Genomic DNA, 21,517 nt, shown 5'->3' on the forward strand with positions numbered 1-21,517 from the left:
GGTTGCTTTGGCTGTATGTTTTGGCTCATTATGAAACACCTCACAATCAATTTGACTGCATTTAGCTGGATTTGAGCAGACAGTGTCTCTGAACAGCTCAGAATTCATTCTTGTGCTTCTGTCCTGTGTCACATGATGGATAAACACTAGTGTCCCAGTGCCACTGGCAGCCATTACAGCCCAAGCCATCACACTGCCTCCCAAATGTTTTATACATCATGTACTATGCTTTGGATCATGAGCTGTTCCACGCCTCCTCCATATTTTTTTCTTGCCATCATTCTGGTAGAGGTTGATCTTGGTTTCATCTGTCCAAAGAATGTTTTTTGGCTTTTTTAGATGTTTTTTTTTTTTTAGCAAAGTCCAATCTTCTATTCTTGAGGCTTATGAGTGGCTTGCACCTTGCAGTGCACCCTCTGTATTTACTTTCATGCATTCTTCTCTCTTCTTCTTATCCTACCTCCTGGAGAGTGTTGTTCACTTGTTTGGCTGTTGTGAAGGGGGTTTGCTTCATCATGTAAATTCTGCGATCATCCACCACTGTTGTCTTCCATGGATGTCCAGGTCTTTTTGCGTTGCTGAGTTCACCAGTGCTTTCTTTCTTTCTCGGGATATACCAAACTGTTGATTTTGCCACTCCTAATATTGTAGCAACTTCTTGGATGTTTTTTTTTTTCTGTTTTTGCAGCTTAAGGATGGCTTGTTTCACCTGCATGGAGAGCTCCTTTGACGACATGTTGTCTGTTCACAGCAAAATCTTCCACATACAAGCCATAATAAATGAATTGCCCACACCTGTCCATGACATAGCCTTTGAGTCAACTGTCCAATTGCTTTTGAGCCCCTGAAATGAAGTGATTATGTTTAAAAAATGCTTAAGTTCCACACATTTTTATGCAATCTTTTTGTTCAACCCACTGAAACTGAGTTCAACTGCATCTGAGTTGTTTCATTTAAAATTCATTGTGGTAATGAACAGAACCAAAATTAGAAAAAAATTGTCTCTGTCCAAATATTTATGTACCTAAATGTAGCTCTGGTGCATTCCCCGTGCATCCCGCTTCAATATGTCTCAGTGAAATGTCTGTGGAGGGAAATGACAGTGAGAACTGACAGAGAATAATAAGTCCCACACGAGCAGAGCTGAACCTGATCCAATATGAATGGAATGCTTCCTACAGGGATGCCCTGGATCAGCGGACTAGGGTGCAGAAATTCCGGGTTTCTGGCCAAGAACATGACAGATGTTAATAAGGAGCTATCAATGGCTCTTGTGTTGGGGCTGCACAGACTGACCAGGAGCCAAATTCTCCTTCCTGAGATACCTTCTGATTGGCACCCAGGGAACTCCCTCCAACACTGCCTTTCCAACCTGGCGGCTATTCAGCTTTTCCCATCTGGCCCTGATCCATTGTGACTTCATGATTCAGCAACCCCCCCCCCCGATCACAGGCACCCATCTTCTACCCTGCCCACTCAGCCCTTATTTCTTTAGGCTGGTTACGGGCATTGGGGACCCATGTGCTGCAGACCACACCAGAGCTGTGTGCTTAGGAGCAGTCAGTACCCTGCAGCGCTTCACTTGTACGTGGGAAGAGTGGGGGTAGTTGGTGCAGAAGGGTAAGATGGTAACACTAGGGAAAGGTGGTAGCAGCAGGTAAAGAAGGAAAGGGTAAAGCAAGATGATAGCAGGATGGTGTGATGGGGACAGTAGGTTGGACAAGTTGGTTGCAGTAGCCAGCCTCTGGCCACTCACCCATTGTTGAAGTACAGTTCCCAGTTGTGGGTGCTGGGAGTTGTAAAGGAATAACAGCTAAAAGGCTAGAGGCCAAACTAATGTAGTTCCCAAAATAATGGGCCCCCATTGAGACTCTTTTGCTCTAGGCCCCAAAGGCAGCCTCAACTTGAACCTCAACTTGTACAGCTTTATATCTGCACTGGAATATGTGCAATTCTATCTGTCCCCTGCCTTTCCCTCTGTTTGGTCAGGACAGGTGTTCACTACACCCTTCCCTTGGCCTTGGCCAGCTCTGCTGGTGGGACACGGGGTGTCAGAACCTTCCTCCCAGGTCAACCACAGTAAAGTCATTATTATCTTAACCCTCTCCCCACTGAAGACTTATGTCAAGCAGCTGTCAGCATGTAAAGTCCCTTCTTCTCACAAGTGTGACCCCCCTAGCTGACCTTGCCATTCCTGAGGGACACAAGGGCTGCAGCGGAGCTTGGACCTACACAGATCTATTCCATATATAAATAGCACTTCCCACAGCAGATATCCCACCTGTTAGCCCTGGAACAGGTACATCTTAAAACACATCTCCATTCAGTGCCTGCATTACTGGGTGTCATTGTGCAACCTTCCATAGGCCCCCACACAACCAACTGACCCCCACATATACAGTGACTGGTGGGATAAGGGGTAACAAGGTGTAAGAATATGAGTGATGGGGGTAGAGAGTAGGTGGGGTTGGGGGTAACAAGGTGTAAGTATAAGAGTGATGGGGGTAGAGAGGAGGTGGGGTTGGGGGTAACAAGGTGTAAGCATATGAGTGATGGGGTAGAGAGAATGTGAGAATAGGGGCTAATAAGGTATAAGTATATGAGTGATGGGTTAGAGAGGAGGTGGGGTTGGGGGTAACAAGGTGTAATTATATAATAGAGGTACACAGTATGGGGTTAGTGAGTATATAGAAGTAGAGTAGGACACGGGGAAGGAAGGGAGCAGAGAAGAAATGTGCGTGTGTGTGTATATATATATATTTATGTTTGTGTATCTCTCTGCCTTTATGTTGTATTCTCTTATCCTTTTATTTCACAATGCACATTATTACACTATTGACTCTATGGGGCAAATTCACTAAACGACGAGGCACCTAATGCTAGCGTGAATTCGCCAGCGTAGCGCTATTTCGTTAATTCGCCGATTCACTAAGGGACGCTAGCGTAAATTTGCTAGTGTTACTTCGCACCCTTACGCCTGGTGAATTTGCGCAACTACGCAAATTCACTGACGCGCAAATTATTCTGAACGCTACCTTTTACGCCAGACTTCCTTCTCCACCTCAGACCAGGCGAAGTGCAATAGAGTAGATAGGGATTGCTTCAAAAAAAGTTAAAAAAAATTCTAAGTCCCATAGAACAATGGCATTTTTTCTTTTTTTATGGGTGATAGGCTGAAAAAGATCAAAAAAGTTTTTGGGGCTACCCTCCTTCCCCCCTACATTTCCTAACTCATGGCACCTTAACTATACAGTGGGCACATGTGTAGGGCAAAATAACATTTTATTTGCTGTTTTGAAGGTTTCCCAGGCTTGTGTAGTAATGCTACATTTACCTCCATTGTAAATTCAATTTGGCGCCGTATGCAAATTAAGCATCGCTAGCGTAACTTTGCTTTGCTTGGCGAATTAACGCTAGCGCAACTTTGCAACCTTACGCTTCCCCTGAGCGCAACTTCGGATTTTAGTGAATTTGCGTAGCGCTGGCGAAAATACGCCTAGCGAAGTGCGGCGAAGAGGACTCTGGCGCAACTACGAATCTTAGTGAATGTGCCACTATGTGTATTGTTGTGCCTGTCTATACTATAATACCTTTGTCTCCCCGGGGCCCCGTGTAGGAAAGCTCAAGCCCTGTATCTATTTTGTGCTTGTGCCACTAAGAATAGAGTTCATATGCCATTCATTGTCACCTCTATTGCCCCAGATCATCTGTCTCCTCAAGACGCCTGGAATTCCTTTTAATGTCAGTGAGTGGGGTGGGGTGGGGGAAGAAAGCAACACTCAGGGATGGAATTACCAGCAATAAAGGGCGGCTAAAAGTGGCCTCTTTCCTCTCCTCTGGCAAGGGCATAGGCACCGGCATCTGTTCTGCCTTCTCTGAGCTGGTGTGTGTTCCTCTGATGCTCACATAGGGACTGTCCACTTGGCACCAGTATCAGACTGGGGGGGGGGCAGTTTAGAGCTGCAATGGGCACTAGCATTATTGAAGCTGTACCTCCTATTTGTGCTCCCCAGAATTCAGCACAACATGAACAGACACTAGTTACATGTGTATGTACCACGGCTGCTTTCTACACCATCATTCCTGCTTGTCTTCATATAACCACATGGCATTACCCCTTGCCTGTCCCCTCTCCTACCCAATTGGCACATGCCCACTAGCTCTATCGCCTGATTTAGCCATAGTCGTGAAGGGATAGGATGTTTTTCTGTATAGATACCCAATGGCCATCCTGTGTAGCTGCCACCCTAAGCACATGCCCCCCTGTATAGAAAGCATTGGTGTAATTAGATATTGCTGGACCCCACAGCAAATTTTTTTCCCCTCCATATGATGAACACATTGTAGTGCTTCTGGGGCCGGTACGGAGGTATATCGGACCTAAGTCATTGTGAATATTTCCCTGTCTATCATGTAGTCAGTGTTGCTGTGTGAATAAAAGAGCGGCCGTCCAACATCTTCAGACTGGACACAAATATTTACGCTTAAAGGGCTATTTTCGATATCGATTTCGATATCGAAATTTGTGGTATACACTCTTGTCTGTCCATGTGGCCTCATCTATGTTGGTGAGACCACTTTGCAGATAAAGACACGTATATTACAACATAGATCCACTATTAGAAGGGGCAATACCAAACTGTCAGTTTCTAAGCATTACATAGAGAAGGGGCATATAGTTTTCAATGTTAAGTACAGTCAGGGCCGACATCAGGGGGGGACAGGGGTACAAGTGCCGTGCGGCCATTTCCGAAGTCCCGAACAGCCAAAATGCGGAAGTGACGAAAAGCCGAACAGCCAAAGTCCCGAAGCAGCGAAAAGACCCGAAGCCGAACTCCCGAAGTGGCGAAAAGACCCGAAGTCACAAAAACAGCCAAAATTTAAGTCCTGAAGCGGCGAAAAGACCCAAAGTCACGAAAGGAGGCGAAGTTGAAGCCATGAGTTCAATTCTACTGAACACCAATTTGTGTTTTTGTATTTTTTTTAATCCCCTGACGACCAATTATTTTAATATGCTATAGGCCCCTGCCACCAATGTTTTTTTTAAAAAAATATTCTTTGGGGCCACAATTTTTTTTTAACTTGTAAGGGGGGGTCCTGGTGCCAATGTTTTTTTTAAAAATTTTCTTTGGATCCCCAATTTTTTTTTTAAATTATAAGGGGTGCCCTGCCGCCAATGTTTTTTTAAAAAAGATTTTCATTGGGGCCCCAATTTTATTTTCTAGTAACGGGGGGCCCTGGCGCCAATGTTTTTTTTTTAACTTATAGGGGGGCCCTAGTCACCAATTATTTTTTTTAACTTGTAGGGGGGCCCTGACCACCATTTTTTAAAAAAACTTTTAAGAGGGGCTCTGGCACCACAGTTTTTTTAACTTATAAGGGGGCCCTGACCATCAATAACTTTTTATAACTTGTGTGTGGGGGGGTTACCTTTTTTAGCACTGATGCTTGTGTGGTCTTTTAACTGTTGTGTGGAGTGGCCGGGGTGGGTGGGGCCCAGGGGGCCCCAAAAGTTTTGTTGTATGGGGCCCATGATTTCTAATAGTGGCCCTCAGTACAGTATATGGTATTAGATGAGATCCCTCCTCTTAGACAGGGAGGGGACCGTGAGTTGGCATTAAGGAAGAGAGAAGTGTGGTGGATCCATCAGTTTAATTCACTGGCGCCCAATGAGTTAAACAAAGATTATGACTTGTATGTTTTTTTGTAAAAAGTCCAATGTTTTTCCCTCTTTTCTTTGTTTCCTATGTCAGGACATGGTAATGGAGGTGAGGTAAATAGGTGATACTAATGATGTTAATTAATGGGTTAAAATCGGATGGTGATGTCATATTCCTTTATTGATTTCCTATTTTGCACCTTAAAAAGGACTGTACCAATTTGTATGTCATTACTGAACAGTTCGAAACGTTCTACGATTTGGGTCAGGAATCTGCTTTTAATACATCTCAACTTTTGCATCATATGAAGTGAGTGCCGTGTCAATTATTTCTCTCTCTCTCTCTCTCTCTCTCTCTCTCTCTCTCTTTCTCTGCATCCAACATTTTAGGGCCAGTATTAAGGGGCAAGTTTTTACTCACACCGGCCTGGGCCACAAGTGTTTTGCCTCCAGGGGCTCCTGAAGTCTTGCATGTTGACCTCCCTGGCTTATTTGCTGACATTATTTTTATAGAATGTTGTTCTTGGGGGCTTTGGGAATAATTCCAGTGTGGCACTGAGGTGCCCTATGACCTTGGCACCAATAATGACAGCAAGTCCCTGCGTGCTGCCAGTCTAGTCGGGCAAGAGAACACTAAGACAGCCTGACTTTATTTTATTGTGTGTGACGTTCCCTCTGGGATATGAGCAGCATCGGAGATCCAGAAATAATTGCCATCTCCTTGGTATGTCCTATAAAATCCTCTCTCCATAGCTAACGTGCACCCCCTCCTTAAAGAGCGTGACAAAATCATCCTGAATGTCTGTGGGCATTAAAGCCATGCAAGAAGGGATAAAAATAGAACAAACACAAAGAAGAATGGGATTCCATTGTCATGCCTGTAACAAAAGGATTTCCTACGTAGAAGGGACAGACCTATATAACCAGGAGGGAGCCTGCCCAGACACTCACAAGGTGTCCTCTGCTCGGTGAGTCTGTCTGCCTTCCCCACCCATGAGGTGCATGCTCCCACTAACAGCTCTCCCTCACGCCATTTGGGGTGTCCCTTCACCATTGTCCACTAATGCAGATTTCATGGCAGATCTACATGATGCTTTTATTAGAGAAATATTGATACCTATCCACCGAACCATTTGTGCATGAACCTACTTAGCCTTCATTTGTACTAATCCCTTATCGATGACTCTTATTCGTCTGCCACCCACAGGGATCAAGTGCACATATCCCACACACACACATTATTTTATAGGGATGCATGATGATGTGGTGTGATGGTACTGTAGTACTAGCCCCCAACTGCCCTTCTGGTGGAGTATGGACTGAATGTACCCCCCTATAGCAACATGAAGACATTTCCTCCCTAATGAACTTGGGCTTATTTCTAAGTACTGTCTTATGTCTGTCCCATCTAGTCTGTCCCTTCTCCTATCTACCTAAAGATCTCAGGCTTATAATCCCACCCCAGTAATTCCTATGTCTGTCCCATCTAGTCTGTCCCTTCTCCTATCTACCTAAAGACATCAGTCTTATAATCCAACCCCAGTAATTCCTATGTCTGTCCCATCTAGTCTGTCCCTTCCCCTATCTACCTAAAGAGCTCAGACTTACCCCCCCAATAATGCCTTATGTCTGTCTCATCTAGTCTGTGAAATCTAGTCTGTCCCTTCTCCTATCTACGGTACCTAAAGAACTCCGTCTTATTTCCCCATACGGCCTTATGTCTGTCCCATCTAAATACAAATGATGTTCTTATTGCAATTTAGGCAAGTCCCCCCAAAATTCACAGCTTTGGATTGCTGTGGGGGCAATTCCACAGTTCCACAGAATCTGTACCCTAAGGCCTTAAAGAGTGCCCACTTTGCCCTTTCCTTGGTTCTGTGACCATCTGACAGTTCTCAAGGCTGCTGTCTGCTTTTCTGTTGCAGGTCTGTGGGGTTTTCTTCCTTGTACTTGGGAGACAAGAGGTAGGTGCTAGTTGCTTTTTCAGCTGAACATATAGGCTAGAGATTTCCAGACTGGGGACTGGCTTCATGGCTGCACTGTGCCAAGCCTTTGTTGCGCAGTTTTAGCACCAGTTGCTGAGGTAGTGGGACTGGGGTTGCCACCTGGCCGGTAAAAATAATGCTTGATGCCAATATTATTAATAGGAAAAAACATAAAGAATATATGAAGGCCGTTATTTTTTTCAGGAAAAGGTGGCAACCCTAAGTGGGACCAAAGGCAATAAGAGAATTTCACAGAAAACAGGGTATGATGATGCCTTTGGAGCAGGCAGGGAATATAGCCAAGGCAGATATATCAAATGCATCAAGCTATCAACTGATTTTATTTCTCTGTGGCAGTGAGCAGCAGCCATGGCGTCAGACGCAGAGATGTCGGTGTTTGGGTTGGCGGCGCCCTTCTTACGCAAGCCTGAGAAGGAGAGATTGGAGGCTCAGAACAAGCCGTTTGATGCAAAGAATTCCTGCTTTGTTCATGATGACAAGGAACTGTATGTGAAGGGAACCATTGCCTCCCGCGACAGCAGCAAAGTTACCGTCAATACGGTGGATGATAAGGTAATGCTTTAGGCTGTTTTATTTATATATATTATGTTCATATATATTCATGAGAGGATAGTGCGCAGGAGAGGCAAAGTTACAGTCAATACGGTGGATGATAAGGTAACTCCGTAGTCTGTTTTATTTATATATATATTATATTCATATATATTCATGAGAAGAAAGTGTGCAGGAGAGTCTTATAAAGAGTCTTATATAGAATGCCTCAATTTGATCCTGATTCACAGTCTCCAGTATCCTGTGCTAGCCACTAAAGGGCAGAGTGTTATATACAGTAAGTAATGTACTGAATATAAAGGGCATAGTTGTGATATAGAGTTCACATTTCAGAAATTCTTTCCTTTTATAAAACCCTTTTTGCCAAAAGCATTAGGGATATTAATGTGACATTTTTTTTCTCTATTTTAGACCGTTACAGTCAAGGAAGAACAAGTTTTTCCCCAAAACCCCCCTAAGTTTGATAAAATTGAAGACATGGCCATGCTGACCCACCTGAACGAGGCCTCGGTGCTGTACAACCTCAAAGAGCGTTATGCAGCCTGGATGATCTATGTGAGTCGCTTGCATGACACGGGGCAGACCATTCCCCCTCACTGGGCTTTGTCCTTCTTTCAGGCACCTGCTGGCCAATTCTAATTTTCCGCTCAATAGTGTTTTTGTACTATTTATTTCCACTTAAGCTATAGCTTATAGGTGCAGACTACTGCATACCCTCACGTGTACAAATGCTCCCCACCCCCAGTGCCAGTATTGTGCCATAAACTCATATTATACTGTTCCCTTTCAGACCTACTCTGGCCTTTTCTGTGTCACTGTGAACCCCTACAAGTGGCTGCCAGTGTACAACCCAGAGGTTGTAGCTGGTTACAGAGGAAAGAAGCGCCAAGAAGCTCCACCCCACATCTTCTCCATCTCTGATAACGCTTATCAGTTCATGTTGCAAGGTACCTCCAGTATCCGCTGCTGATGCCAAGCAGGCACTCACTACTAGTAATGTTGATATAAACTGAACTGCTTCTGCCCTTTTTAACCTCAGTATGTTCTTCATGTCTCATGCAAATGGCATCTTGATTGGCCAGAACTTTCCTCCAATCAGCAGGCTGCCAGTAACAGAGCAGCAAAATCTTGACTACTAAGGCAGAGAATAATCTGGCATGGGACAGACACCAACCTAAAGTATTCTGGTGCCAGGCAGCAGCACTTCTGCAGTACTATTATCTTATTACTGGGAATGGGGAACACCATCTTTATCCAGAATGCATTTGATTTTTAATTGAAACAATATACAGTATATCTATATATCTATATATATATATATATAGTGAATAAAGTATCCCCTATTGTAAAATATAAGGATATTATAAGTCACCAAGGAGTTTGGCCTCGTGTTTTTATACAGGTCTTGGAACTCTGTGGTGACTTCTAATATCCTCATATTTTCCAACAAGGGGTACTTTATTTATTATAATACACAAGTTTTAGTGAGTCATAGGACAAAAATGACATCACTACTCACCATTTATAACTGATGACATGACTAGTCACCATTTATAAGGATATCATTTAAAATATATTCATATATATATATATATATTTCTGTATTATAATAAATAAAGTACCCCCAGTAGTAAAATATGAGGATATTAGAAGTTACCTTGGAGTTTCATGACCTGTATAAAAACACTCGGCCTTCGGAACTCTTTCAAACTCCTTGGTAACTTATAATATCCTTATATTTTACAAGAGGGGGTACTTTATTCACTATATATATGACTGGGCGCAGTCCAATTTGTAGGTCAAATAGTCATTCCACACAGGACTTATAATGAATCAGAGCAACATTTATTTATAGCAACACTGACATTGCCACTGGATCCCCAGTCTTGAGATTTATAATTGCGTATTTCATTAATGCTACATTATTCCATCTTTTTTCAGATCGTGAAAACCAGTCAATCTTGATCACGTAAGTGTTATGGGAAACACTCAGTTTGCTTGGAGGCTGCCCATTATATAGAAAGTTGGACTAGACTTTTCTATTTAATAGAATTATGAATATAGAATTAGCGTTAGCAGAATATACAGACAGGAAAAGACATAGATTATAGTGTCATTTATAATGGTCAGCGGTCTCTGCTCTCAGAGATTCATCGCAATTTGGGGAGTGCAACTTGCCCAGGGTATTAGTGCTTGCTAGAGAGTGCAGAGACCTGCGGCAGTACATGAAATGCAGAATGCATAGTGCAAAAAAGAAATATAACCAAAAATGACAGATTGCACTCTGCATTCTGACCTCTTATATATGCTGCCCCAATTTTTACTTTTAATTAATATTTTGTCTTCCATCTCTCATTAGCGGAGAATCCGGGGCTGGAAAGACTGTGAACACCAAGCGTGTCATCCAGTACTTTGCAACAATTGCAGCTATTGGCGACCCTGGAAAGAAGAAGGAATCAATCAACAAACTGCAGGTATCATAGGGGAGAACACCAGTGACCTGACTTTCCTATGCTCAGTGCTTGGCCCTGTTACTGCTTTCTACACCTATTTCTTTAATATGTCTGAAGTGCCTGCAGTTGTAAGCTACCTTCTATATTAGCAAGAGACCTATTCACAGCATCAGAGTTTATGGCAGCCATCTTTTCCTCTACGGTCTTCATCGGGGAAGTAAGTTTCATATCGGCACATGCGCAGCTGGAGCAGTCTTCAAGTTTGTGTCAACTGCGCATGCGCAGAAAGTCACGGAAATTGCGCCAGCAGAAGAACGAAGATTACCAAAGAAGAAGATGGCTGCCGTGAACTCCGATGCTGTGAATCTGCACCAATGGGTAAGTATGGGTGAGTTAGGGGCATTTGCCCGGTGTAGCAGCTAGACTGGGGTGGAGGAGGGAGGGGGGTCTATGTAGGGTAGGGGATAGGGTTTTTTTCAATAAGGTGTTTACTTCTCCTTTAATATAAACCATATATTGATAGAATCACTCACGGATTGTTAGAAAGCCACATTAATAATCAGATGCAATAGTCAGTCAACCTGCTCAGTTGATAACTGGGTGGAGAGGCCAAGCAACAAAGTACATACACAGGCTGATCGACTCTGGATGGGCAGCTTACCCAGTGTTTGGTTACCGCTACCTCCACCATACACCCATATAGCACCTATACAATATAGTACTTACCGCTCCTGGTGGATCCTTGGAGATCCAGTCTAACACTCTGTTGCTTTTTATGATTTCATGGACATTGGCTAAGAAGAAAGTCATATATATATATATATATATATATATATATATATATATATATCAGCTATTATTATATTTTTGAACCCAAGATAACCCTACATTATATTCTTTGTACATTAATGCTTGCAGGGGACACTGGAGGATCAAATCATCCAGGCTAACCCTCTGCTTGAGGCCTTTGGTAATGCCAAGACTGTGAGAAATGACAACTCCTCTCGCTTTGTAAGTTGAAAAGATTCTCCTCTCCTATTTGTTCTCTTCTCTGATAGTGTCATTTGTACTAACTTACCTTTCCACTATCCTGATCCACAGGGTAAATTCATCAGAATTCAATTTGGAACCACAGGAAAACTGTCTTCTGCTGATATTGAAACGTGTAAGCTCCTGTTTATTCATGTGTATGAATGTCACTCAGAACTTTTATTTAGCCCACTGGTACCTGATCATTTACTTTTACAGATCTCCTGGAAAAATCCAGAGTAACATTCCAGCTCTCAGCGGAGAGAAGCTACCACATTTTCTACCAGATCCTGACAAACAAGAAACCAGAGATTGTTGGTAATTCCTCTCTTTAGCATTACCTATTAGTTTCAACATCAGTGAACCCAGAAGAATTATGGTGTTTTCTGCTAGGGGAGGAGGACGTTGTTTTAAGGGCTTCCGATAGATGGCTTTCCACTGGAGAACTTAGAACTTTATTTATGTTTGGGGAAGCAAAGCCACCCTAAACATTCATTATTCTCTATCTATGTTTTCTGCTGTTAATAAAACAGTAATTACCTAAATTTCTGCTTTACTTTGTTCTGGTATTTAGAGATGCTCCTTCTGACCACCAACCCGTACGACTATTCTTTTATCAGCCAAGGTGAAATTTCAGTAAAGAGTATTGATGATGAAGAAGAGTTGATGGCAACTGATGTAAGTAGCAATATCCATGAGCTAATTAGAATGCTAATGAATAGTTGTAGGACTGAATGCACACGTATTTCTGTCTGTATTCACAGAGTGCCATAGATATCCTGGGATTCAACCATGATGAAAAGATGGGCATATATAAGATGACTGGAGCAGTCATGCACAAAGGAAACATGAAATTTAAGCAAAAGCAGAGAGAGGAACAAGCTGAGCCCGATGGCACAGAAGGTACATGACATAAGCAAGCTCTATCTTTGTCATAGATTCATTCTTTAGCATGCATCAATAATGTGCTTACATCCAACTTTGCAGTTGCTGACAAAATCGGTTACTTGATGGGACTGAATTCAGCTGATTTGTTGAAAGCTCTTTGCTACCCAAGGGTAAAGGTTGGAAATGAGTTTGTCACAAAAGGACAAACTGTCCAACAGGTAAGGGAAACAAACAGAGTAAGCATCACATGATGTTAAAAATTCTCAGAAAACTAATAGCCCTTCTCCTTAGGTGTACAATTCCATTGGTGCCCTCAGCAAGTCTGTATATGAGAAGCTCTTCTTGTGGATGGTCACTCGTATCAACCAACAGTTGGACACCAAATTGCCACGACAGTACTTCATTGGTGTGTTGGATATCGCTGGGTTTGAAATCTTTGATGTAAGTAATTGGAGATGATATGTAGCCTGTGCCATTACCCAGTAGAAAAACCATTGGCTTACCAATCCATATTGTATATTTCCAGTTAAACAGCTTGGAGCAGCTCTGCATCAACTTCACCAATGAGAAGCTCCAACAGTTCTTCAACCACCACATGTTCGTCCTGGAACAGGAAGAATACAAGAAGGAAGGCATTGATTGGGAATTTATTGACTTTGGCATGGATCTCGCTGCCTGTATTGAGCTAATTGAAAAGGTGGGTGTCTGTGGCCTTTAAGCAAAACCCACAGGGTCCTAAAACTCCCGACAAGGTCCTAAAACTCACGATTCTGCCTTTTGTTATTTGCAGCCCATGGGTATTTTCTCCATCCTTGAAGAGGAGTGCATGTTCCCCAAGGCCACCGACACCTCCTTCAAAAACAAATTGTACGACCAGCACTTGGGCAAGTGCAAGAACTTTGAGAAACCAAAGCCAGCCAAAGGCAAAGCTGAGGCTCATTTCTCTCTGGTGCACTATGCCGGTACTGTGGACTACAACATCTGCGGCTGGTTGGAAAAGAACAAGGACCCACTGAACGAGACAGTTGTGGGGCTGTTCCAGAAGTCTCCTGTTAAACTCCTGTCCTTCCTGTACTCCTCCTACGCTGGAACTGATGGTAATTATTCTGTTTTACAAACTCCCTTGGGATTTTATTCCTTTGTTGTAGAAAATAACCCATTTTAATTACTATCTTACTATTAAGCTGCTGCAGAGGGTGGTGGAAAGAGTGGAAAAAAGAAGAAAGGCTCATCTTTCCAGACTGTGTCTGCACTCTTCAGAGTTAGTATTGATACCATAATTATGCTTTATCATAATGGAAACATTTCTGCCCACTTCATCCATGTACTTATCACTCTTCGTACAGGAAAATTTAAATAAGCTGATGACTAATCTGAGGAGCACTCACCCTCACTTTGTGCGTTGCCTGATTCCCAATGAGACCAAGACTCCTGGTAAAGTACACAAGAATGTTATTATACTGATACAATGGGAATACAAATGTACAAACATATTTACTGGGCTGTGCAAATGTTTTAATACTTGACACTGGCCTGAATATGGTGTTTTTTTCCCTCAGGGATCATGGAAAATCATCTCATCATTCACCAGCTGAGATGTAACGGTGTACTGGAGGGTATCAGGATCTGCAGAAAGGGATTCCCAAGCAGAATTCTTTATGCAGATTTTAAGCAACGGTAATTCAAAATTCAGTGCTTGAGTTTGCTTTACCCCAGATAAATCAGTTCAGTGTCGGACTGGGATACCAGGGGCCCACCAGAAAACCTTAGGTTGAGGGCCCACTTTCCAAACTAATAAACCTCCTCTCCTCACTCAACCTCTTTATTCTCCTACTCTCTTTTCTCTACATACTATACTCTTTTCTTCCATTATAAAGCCTCTTTATTCCCATAAAGAAATAGAGAATGACCATGAAACAGGCCAAAGGTTAGAAGCAAGAGGCCCACTGACACCTTGGCCCACCGGGAGTTTTCCTGGTATCCCGATGGGCCAGTCTGACACTGAATCAGTTGCTCTTCATAAGCAATCGGAGGCTATAACAACATTCTATGGTAACTGTTTAACTAAAATATATTTTGGGACTTTTGATACAGATACAAAATCCTAAATGCCAATGCAATCCCAGAGGGGCAATTTATCGACAGCAAGAAGGCAGCTGAGAAATTGTTGGCTTCTATTGATGTTGATCATACTCAGTACAGATTTGGACACACCAAGGTACACTGTTATTCTTTATCTATTTAGATATTCTGCAGTGCTCTGCTAGCAGGGCCGGATTTCATAGCATGCCCCCCCCCCCCCGTCGCATGGTCCTAGCGCTGAACAATTACTGTGTGCAACCCTTCCACCGTGCACGCTGTCAAGCTCCGGAACACTGGGGAACTTTGAGTCCTTAGTGCTCCCTAGGGATGCGGCTGGGTGGCATGCCGCCCCCTAAAATTTTGCGACCCTAGGCCTGGGCCTTTGAGGCCTCACCACAAATCCGGGCCTGTCTGCTAGTTCCATTAAATATGTGATTTATTTTGAATAGGTTTTCTTTAAAGCTGGCCTTTTGGGTGTTCTGGAAGAAATGAGAGATGACAAGTTGGCAGAAATTATAACAAAGACCCAGGCTTTGTGCCGAGGATTCCTAATGAGGGTGGAATTCAAGAAAATGGTGGAGAGAAGGTATTGCAACAATTACATATGTGTATGTGTGATGTATTTTTAAATATATTTCTATTTTTCTAATTTTTATCTACACTGCTGTTGGACAGAGATGCCATATATGTTATCCAGTATAACATCAGGGCTTTCATGAATGTGAAGCACTGGCCATGGATGAAGTTATACTTCAAAATTAAACCTCTCCTGAAGAGTGCAGAGACTGAAAAGGAAATGGCAAATATAAAAGTGGAGTTTGATAAAACCAAGGAAGCTCTGGCTAAGTCAGAAGCAAGAAAGAAAGAATTGGAGGAGAAAATGGTTGCTCTTCTACAGGAGAAGAATGATCTACAGCTGCAGTGTCAATCTGTAAGTGGACAATTAGTAGAGGTAAGTAATATGTTGTGTTGCGACAAGGCCACCTAATAGATGTCCTTTTCAGGAATTTGAGAACCTAGCTGACTCAGAAGAGAGATGTGAAGGTCTCATCAAAAACAAAATTAATTTGGAAGCCAAGATTAAGGAGCTGACTGAGAGGCTTGAGGATGAGGAGGAAAGCAATGCCGAGCTAACTGCCAAGAAGAGAAAACTGGAGGATGAATGCTCTGAGCTGAAGAAAGACATTGATGATTTGGAGCTGACCTTAGCTAAAGTGGAAAAGGAAAAGCATGCCACTGAAAACAAGGTAAGTGGATCAGGAATGCTCTCCAAACAGGGTTCCGTTATAAAAAGTAAAAATCATTGATCAGCTTTCCATCAACGCATACAGGTTAAAAACCTTACAGAGGAAATGTCTGCTCTTGATGATAACATCTCAAAGATTGCAAAAGAGAAGAAAGCCCTTCAAGAGGCACATCAACAAACACTTGATGACCTTCAGGCTGAAGAGGATAAAGTCAATTCTCTCTCAAAGGCTAAAACTAAGTTGGAGCAGCAAGTAGATGATGTAAGTGCACATAATAATTAGAATTCATGAAATTACTGCAAAAAAATTACTGCTGAACTTCTCATTTTGTAAATCAACAGCTGGAAGGTTCCCTGGAGCAAGAGAAGAAACTTCGTCTCGACCTTGAGAGAGCCAAGAGGAAGCTGGAAGGGGATCTAAAGTTGGCCCAGGAGACAATTATGGATCTTGAAAATGACAAACAGCAAACAGACGAAAAACTCAAAAAGTGAGTGCCCTTTGTCTAAAAATCATCATTAGATAGCTCAACTTCTAAGCACTTGATTTGCATAAAACCCTCTCCTTTTACCCAGAAAAGACTTTGAAATGAGTCAGCTTCAGTCAAGGATTGAAGATGAGCAGACACTGGCATCCCAGCTGCAGAAGAAAATCAAGGAACTTCAGGTATGTAGAATTGGTAGAACAGTGTTATAACTTAAATTGCGCAAAATGATTTCTCTTTCTTTCATTAATATATTTCTCCTTTTTTCTAGGCTCGTATAGAGGAAGTTGAGGAGGAGATTGAAGCTGAGCGGGCTGCCCGTGCTAAAGTAGAAAAACAAAGATCTGATCTATCCAGGGAACTTGAAGAGATCAGTGAAAGGCTGGAAGAGGCTGGAGGTGCAACATCTGCTCAGATTGAGATGAACAAGAAACGTGAAGCTGAATTCCAGAAAGTGAGACGGGACCTGGAAGAATCCACTCTTCAACACGAAGCCACTGCTGCTGCTCTGCGCAAGAAGCACGCAGATAGCGTTGCTGAACTGGGGGAACAACTTGATAACCTGCAGAGAGTAAAACAGAAGCTAGAGAAAGAGAAGAGTGAACTAAAGATGGAAATTGATGACCTTGCAAGTAACTTAGAGAATGTCTCCAAATCAAAGGTACTGGAAAAACAGAGTTGCTTTGTTAGGCATAAGACTTGAGGGCACATTTAAAAAGTAAAAAGTCTGCAATAGCCGCAGCACTCTTCTTTCCATTTTGGAGTGCAGAGACCTGTGGAGTGAAATACAAATCGAGTACGGCCTGTGTTAGGCTGTATAATATTCAAAAGGGAAAAGCGAGGGGGAGGCATGTAGGCGCTCTTGCAGCCCTTAGTGCGCTTTCACTTGCGCCTAGAGCCCTGTAAAATAATTCCAGTTCTAACATGGTTATTTGTATCCAAAAGGCCAACATTGAAAAGGTGAGCCGTATGCTTGAAGACCAACTCAGTGAGATAAAGTCAAAAGATGATGAGCACCAACGTATTATTAATGACCTCACCGGGCAGAAGGCCAGGTTGCAGACTGAGAATGGTACGCATGTTCACCCCATTACAATAAAAGACCAACTGCCTGTAGCCAACAGTACCTTGTGCTTTAATCACTAGACTGCACAATATATAAAGTTCTTCAGGGACATTTTAAGTGTATATAATCATTTTATAGAAAAATGTTCACATTACCTCATGTTAAAGTGATCTGGTATAAATATTACCATAGGTGAGCAGTCCCGTCAGCTAGAAGAGAAGGAGTCTCTAATCTCGCAGTTGAGTAGAGGAAAGCAGGCCTTTACGCAGCAGACTGAGGAACTGAAGAGGCAGCTGGAGGAGGAATCTAAAGTAAGCTTTTTTTAAATGACCTTCTAACAATAACCATTTTGATTTCCTGGAGGAATAGATTTGCAAACTTATTTCCGTACAATAAGCAGCAGGTATTCTTGAAATGCAGACAACATAAAATAAAAGACTTAAGAGTAAATAATAAATATCTTTGTTACAATATTCACAGGCCAAAAATGCTCTGGCACATGCCCTACAGTCTTCACGCCATGACTGTGACTTGCTCCGTGAGCAATATGAAGAGGAGCAAGAAGCAAAGGCTGAGCTTCAACGCTCCTTGTCTAAGGCAAATAGTGAGGTTGCCCAGTGGAGAACAAAATATGAGACAGATGCCATCCAACGCACAGAGGAGCTAGAGGAGGCCAAGTATGATTCTGAAGAACAAATAAGTCTCAGAAATGTAGAATGAAAAAATTGAATTAAATATTGTGTAAATCTTTTCTCAGGAAGAAACTTGCCCAGCGCTTGCAGGAAGCAGAGGAGCAGGTGGAGGCCGTGAACTCCAAATGTGCCTCCTTGGAGAAGACCAAACAAAGGCTCCAGGGTGAAGTGGAGGATCTAATGGTGGATGTGGAGAGAGCCAACAGTGTAGCTGCTGCTCTAGATAAGAAGCAGAGGAACTTTGATAAAGTAAGTGAAAGACATTCCTTCTGCGACTAAGAAATGTGAATTATTACATAAACATTGAAATGAACTCCCAGGCCAGTGGCACATTTAATTCTCCACTCTTGTACAGGTGCTTGTAGAATGGAAGCAAAAATACGAGGAAGGCCAATCTGAGTTGGAAGCAGCCCAAAAAGAAGCCCGTTTACTAAGCACCGAGATCTTCAAGATGAAGAATGCTTATGAGGAGGCCCTGGAACATCTCGAAACCATGAAAAGGGAGAACAAGAACTTGCAACGTATGTTTGGGATGTTAGAAGAGCCCATTTATTTCTGTTGCTTGGCCATTATAGCAATATAAACGCATTGCACTTTTCTTTACTTTAGAGGAAATCTCAGATCTGACTGAGCAAATGGGAGAGACAGTAAAAAATATACATGAGCTGGAGAAAGCTAAGAAGCAGGTGGAACAAGAGAGGGGAGACCTGCAAGCTGCTCTGGAGGAAGCTGAGGCAAGAATGTCTTCTGCTTAACTTTCACACTTAGGTGTCCTTTGATGGGTGTCCTTTGTTTAATGTAGGATGTATTTCATTTGCTCACATAGGGATCTCTTGAGCATGAGGAAGCCAAGATCCTGCGTATCCAGCTGGAGCTGAACCAAGTGAAATCAGAGGTAGACCGCAAGATTGCAGAGAAGGACGAAGAGATTGAGCAGCTGAAGAGAAACACCCAAAGGGTCATTGACACCATGCAGAGCACATTGGACTCTGAGATCAGAAGCAGAAATGATGCTTTGAGACTCAAAAAGAAGATGGAAGGTGACTTGAATGAGATGGAAATCCAATTGGGTCATGCTAACCGCCAGGCTACTGAGGCACAAAAGCAGCTGAGAAACGTGCAGGCACAGCTTAAGGTACAACTGACAAGTCTATCATGAAATGAAAGTACAGTATAATCAAAAATGTAACTATAAACAGCTAGAAATAAGAAAGCATGTGTTCAGTACAGAGCAGGATACTTTCACTAGCTCCTTTAGTCACGTGGTTCTACTTTGATTAGTAAAGATAATAAAGCCCCCATTTTACCTTAAAGGACACACAGCTTCAGTTAGATGATGCAATCAGGGCCCAAGACGATATGAAGGAGCAGCTGGCTGTGGTAGAACGCAGAACAAACCTACAGCAGGCTGAGATTGAGGAGATGCGGTCAGTTCTGGAACAGACAGAGAGATCTCGCAAGGTGGCAGAGCAGGAACTTCTAGATGCAAGTGAACGTGTTCAACTCTTGCACTCACAGGTATGATCTTTCAGTGCCATGGCTGAGCACTCCAAATGTTTTTAGGTAATAAAATGCACCATTTACAAAATGTGTCCTTTATTTCCCCCTTCAGAACACAAGTCTCCTAAATACCAAGAAGAAGCTGGAGAGTGACATGGTTCAGTTGCAGGGTGAGGTTGAGGAGACCGTTCAGGAGGCTCGGAACGCAGAGGAGAAAGCCAAAAAAGCCATCACAGATGTAAGGATTTCTGCTCGCATACCTCTACATTGCCAAACCTGGTACTGACTTTTGGCAAAGCACAACCTCTCTCTAAACTAATGATGGTATTGTAGGCTGCCATGATGGCAGAGGAGCTGAAGAAGGAGCAAGACACCAGCGCCCACTTAGAGAGAATGAAGAAGAACTTGGAACAGACCGTGAAGGACCTACAGCACCGCTTGGATGAAGCTGAGCAGCTGGCAATGAAGGGAGGCAAAAAGCAGCTCCAGAAACTGGAGGCTCGGGTAAGTCTGTTTATATCAAATATGTGCAATAGTGTATTAGGTCTGAAAGCTTAATCTGGGGCTCAGGCATGTACAGTAATGCAAAGGTGGGCTGATTTCTTTCCCAGTTTTTATTTGTGCCAGTAGACTAACCATAGAAAAAAATATCACAGATTTCCTTTCCTAAGGCTCGCTAATAATAATCAATATCATAGGTTCGTGAGCTAGAGAATGAACTGGATGCTGAACAGAAGCGCGGCTCAGATGGTATCAAAGGAGTGCGGAAGTATGAGCGACGAGTGAAAGAACTGACCTACCAGGTACCACTGAATTCCTTTTCCAGTACTGGGTTTGTAGCCCACCTACCAAAGCAATTTACACTCCTTCTGATTCCCCCAACAGACTGAGGAAGACAGGAAGAATGTGCTGAGACTGCAGGATCTGGTGGACAAACTGCAGCTGAAGGTCAAGGCCTACAAGAGGCAGGCTGAGGAGTCGGTATGTTTATATTATGCCAAGTTCAGACAGTGTGAAATACAGTATCTATACATTTGTTACCAAGGGGAAGATCCAGTTTTCTACTCCTGCTGGTTAGAATCAAGAGACTCATTTATTAATGGGGAGCGGTATCACTGCCCCTAAATTGCGTAGTCCTCTCATTTTTATAGTAGGAAAGTCTGTGCCTGATCATGCACAGCTAAGTATCTGCACAGCCAAGTCCCCTGAAGAAATCCCTATACCCAACTCTTCCTGGAAGCTTCCAGCAACCCTTGCACTTTCATTAAAGGGGAAATATAGAGGGAAACATTGATACTTCACACAGTACCCCCTTTGTACTGTAAGCCTTATTAGAAACCAAGGGGTAGCATCCGCCAGGAGCTGTTAGGAATGCTGGGTAAAAGATGTCAGTTCCCAATTCCAATTCTCTCTCAATATTAAGGAGGAGCAGGCCAACGCCTACATGTCCCGCTTCAGGAAGGTGCAGCACGAGCTGGAGGAAGCGGAGGAGAGGGCTGATATTGCCGAATCTCAGGTTAACAAGCTGAGAGCTAAGAGTCGGGACATTGGAAAGGTAACGTAACATGAGGAACAGATTAGGTTCTGGATCCCATATACTCCACTGTGCTGCATTAAGGAATGTTTATTGGTGGCAGCTGGCATATTCGGCTGAATGGTTGCTCCTGCAGGAATGCACCATCACCCTGATGGGACTATTTTGTTTTTTCTTACAGAAAGGAGAAAATGAGTAAATCCGACCTGGAATACAGGTGCCTGGGAGGAACACAAAGTGCAGGTTTCCGCCATTGATTTCTTTCCATCATTTGCATCTTGGTCTCTTCTTGGTTTGTTTGTACAATAAATGTGCATTTAACTGGAAA

At 42.9% G+C, this 21,517-nt stretch overlaps 1 protein-coding gene across 1 annotated transcript; it reads left to right on the plus strand.

Annotated features, from left to right (window-relative positions):
* Positions 1-6,568: 6,568 nt before the first annotated feature.
* Positions 6,569-21,517, plus strand: myh13.S (myosin, heavy chain 13, skeletal muscle S homeolog). The gene is made up of 41 exons (XM_018233379.2): positions 6,569-6,627; positions 7,585-7,623; positions 8,002-8,217; positions 8,629-8,772; positions 9,008-9,164; positions 10,159-10,186; positions 10,577-10,691; positions 11,589-11,681; positions 11,772-11,835; positions 11,919-12,017; positions 12,274-12,377; positions 12,464-12,602; positions 12,687-12,805; positions 12,879-13,028; positions 13,114-13,284; positions 13,378-13,684; positions 13,772-13,848; positions 13,934-14,021; positions 14,147-14,264; positions 14,682-14,805; positions 15,119-15,255; positions 15,345-15,600; positions 15,674-15,916; positions 16,001-16,177; positions 16,258-16,403; positions 16,489-16,579; positions 16,669-17,058; positions 17,343-17,469; positions 17,656-17,774; positions 17,944-18,140; positions 18,221-18,404; positions 18,511-18,676; positions 18,765-18,889; positions 18,982-19,290; positions 19,470-19,673; positions 19,768-19,893; positions 19,989-20,159; positions 20,354-20,458; positions 20,541-20,636; positions 21,079-21,210; positions 21,371-21,517. Exons 3-41 carry the CDS (start codon positions 8,014-8,016, stop codon positions 21,386-21,388), a joined length of 5,820 nt encoding a protein of 1,939 aa, XP_018088868.1. The 5' UTR covers positions 6,569-6,627; positions 7,585-7,623; positions 8,002-8,013; the 3' UTR covers positions 21,389-21,517.

This window comes from Xenopus laevis, chromosome 8S, assembly GCF_017654675.1.
Source record: "Xenopus laevis strain J_2021 chromosome 8S, Xenopus_laevis_v10.1, whole genome shotgun sequence".
In the NCBI taxonomy this organism is placed as follows: domain Eukaryota; kingdom Metazoa; phylum Chordata; class Amphibia; order Anura; family Pipidae; genus Xenopus; species Xenopus laevis.

Coding starts and splice junctions, on each gene's coding strand:
- myh13.S (XM_018233379.2), top strand. CDS start 8,014: ATGGCGTCAGACGCAGAGATGTCGGTGTTTGGGTTGGCGGCGCCCTTC. Junction 8,218..8,628: donor TCAATACGGTGGATGATAAG/GTAATGCTTTAG, acceptor TCTCTATTTTAG/ACCGTTACAGTCAAGGAAGA. Junction 18,141..18,220: donor GAGGAGCTAGAGGAGGCCAA/GTATGATTCTGA, acceptor ATCTTTTCTCAG/GAAGAAACTTGCCCAGCGCT.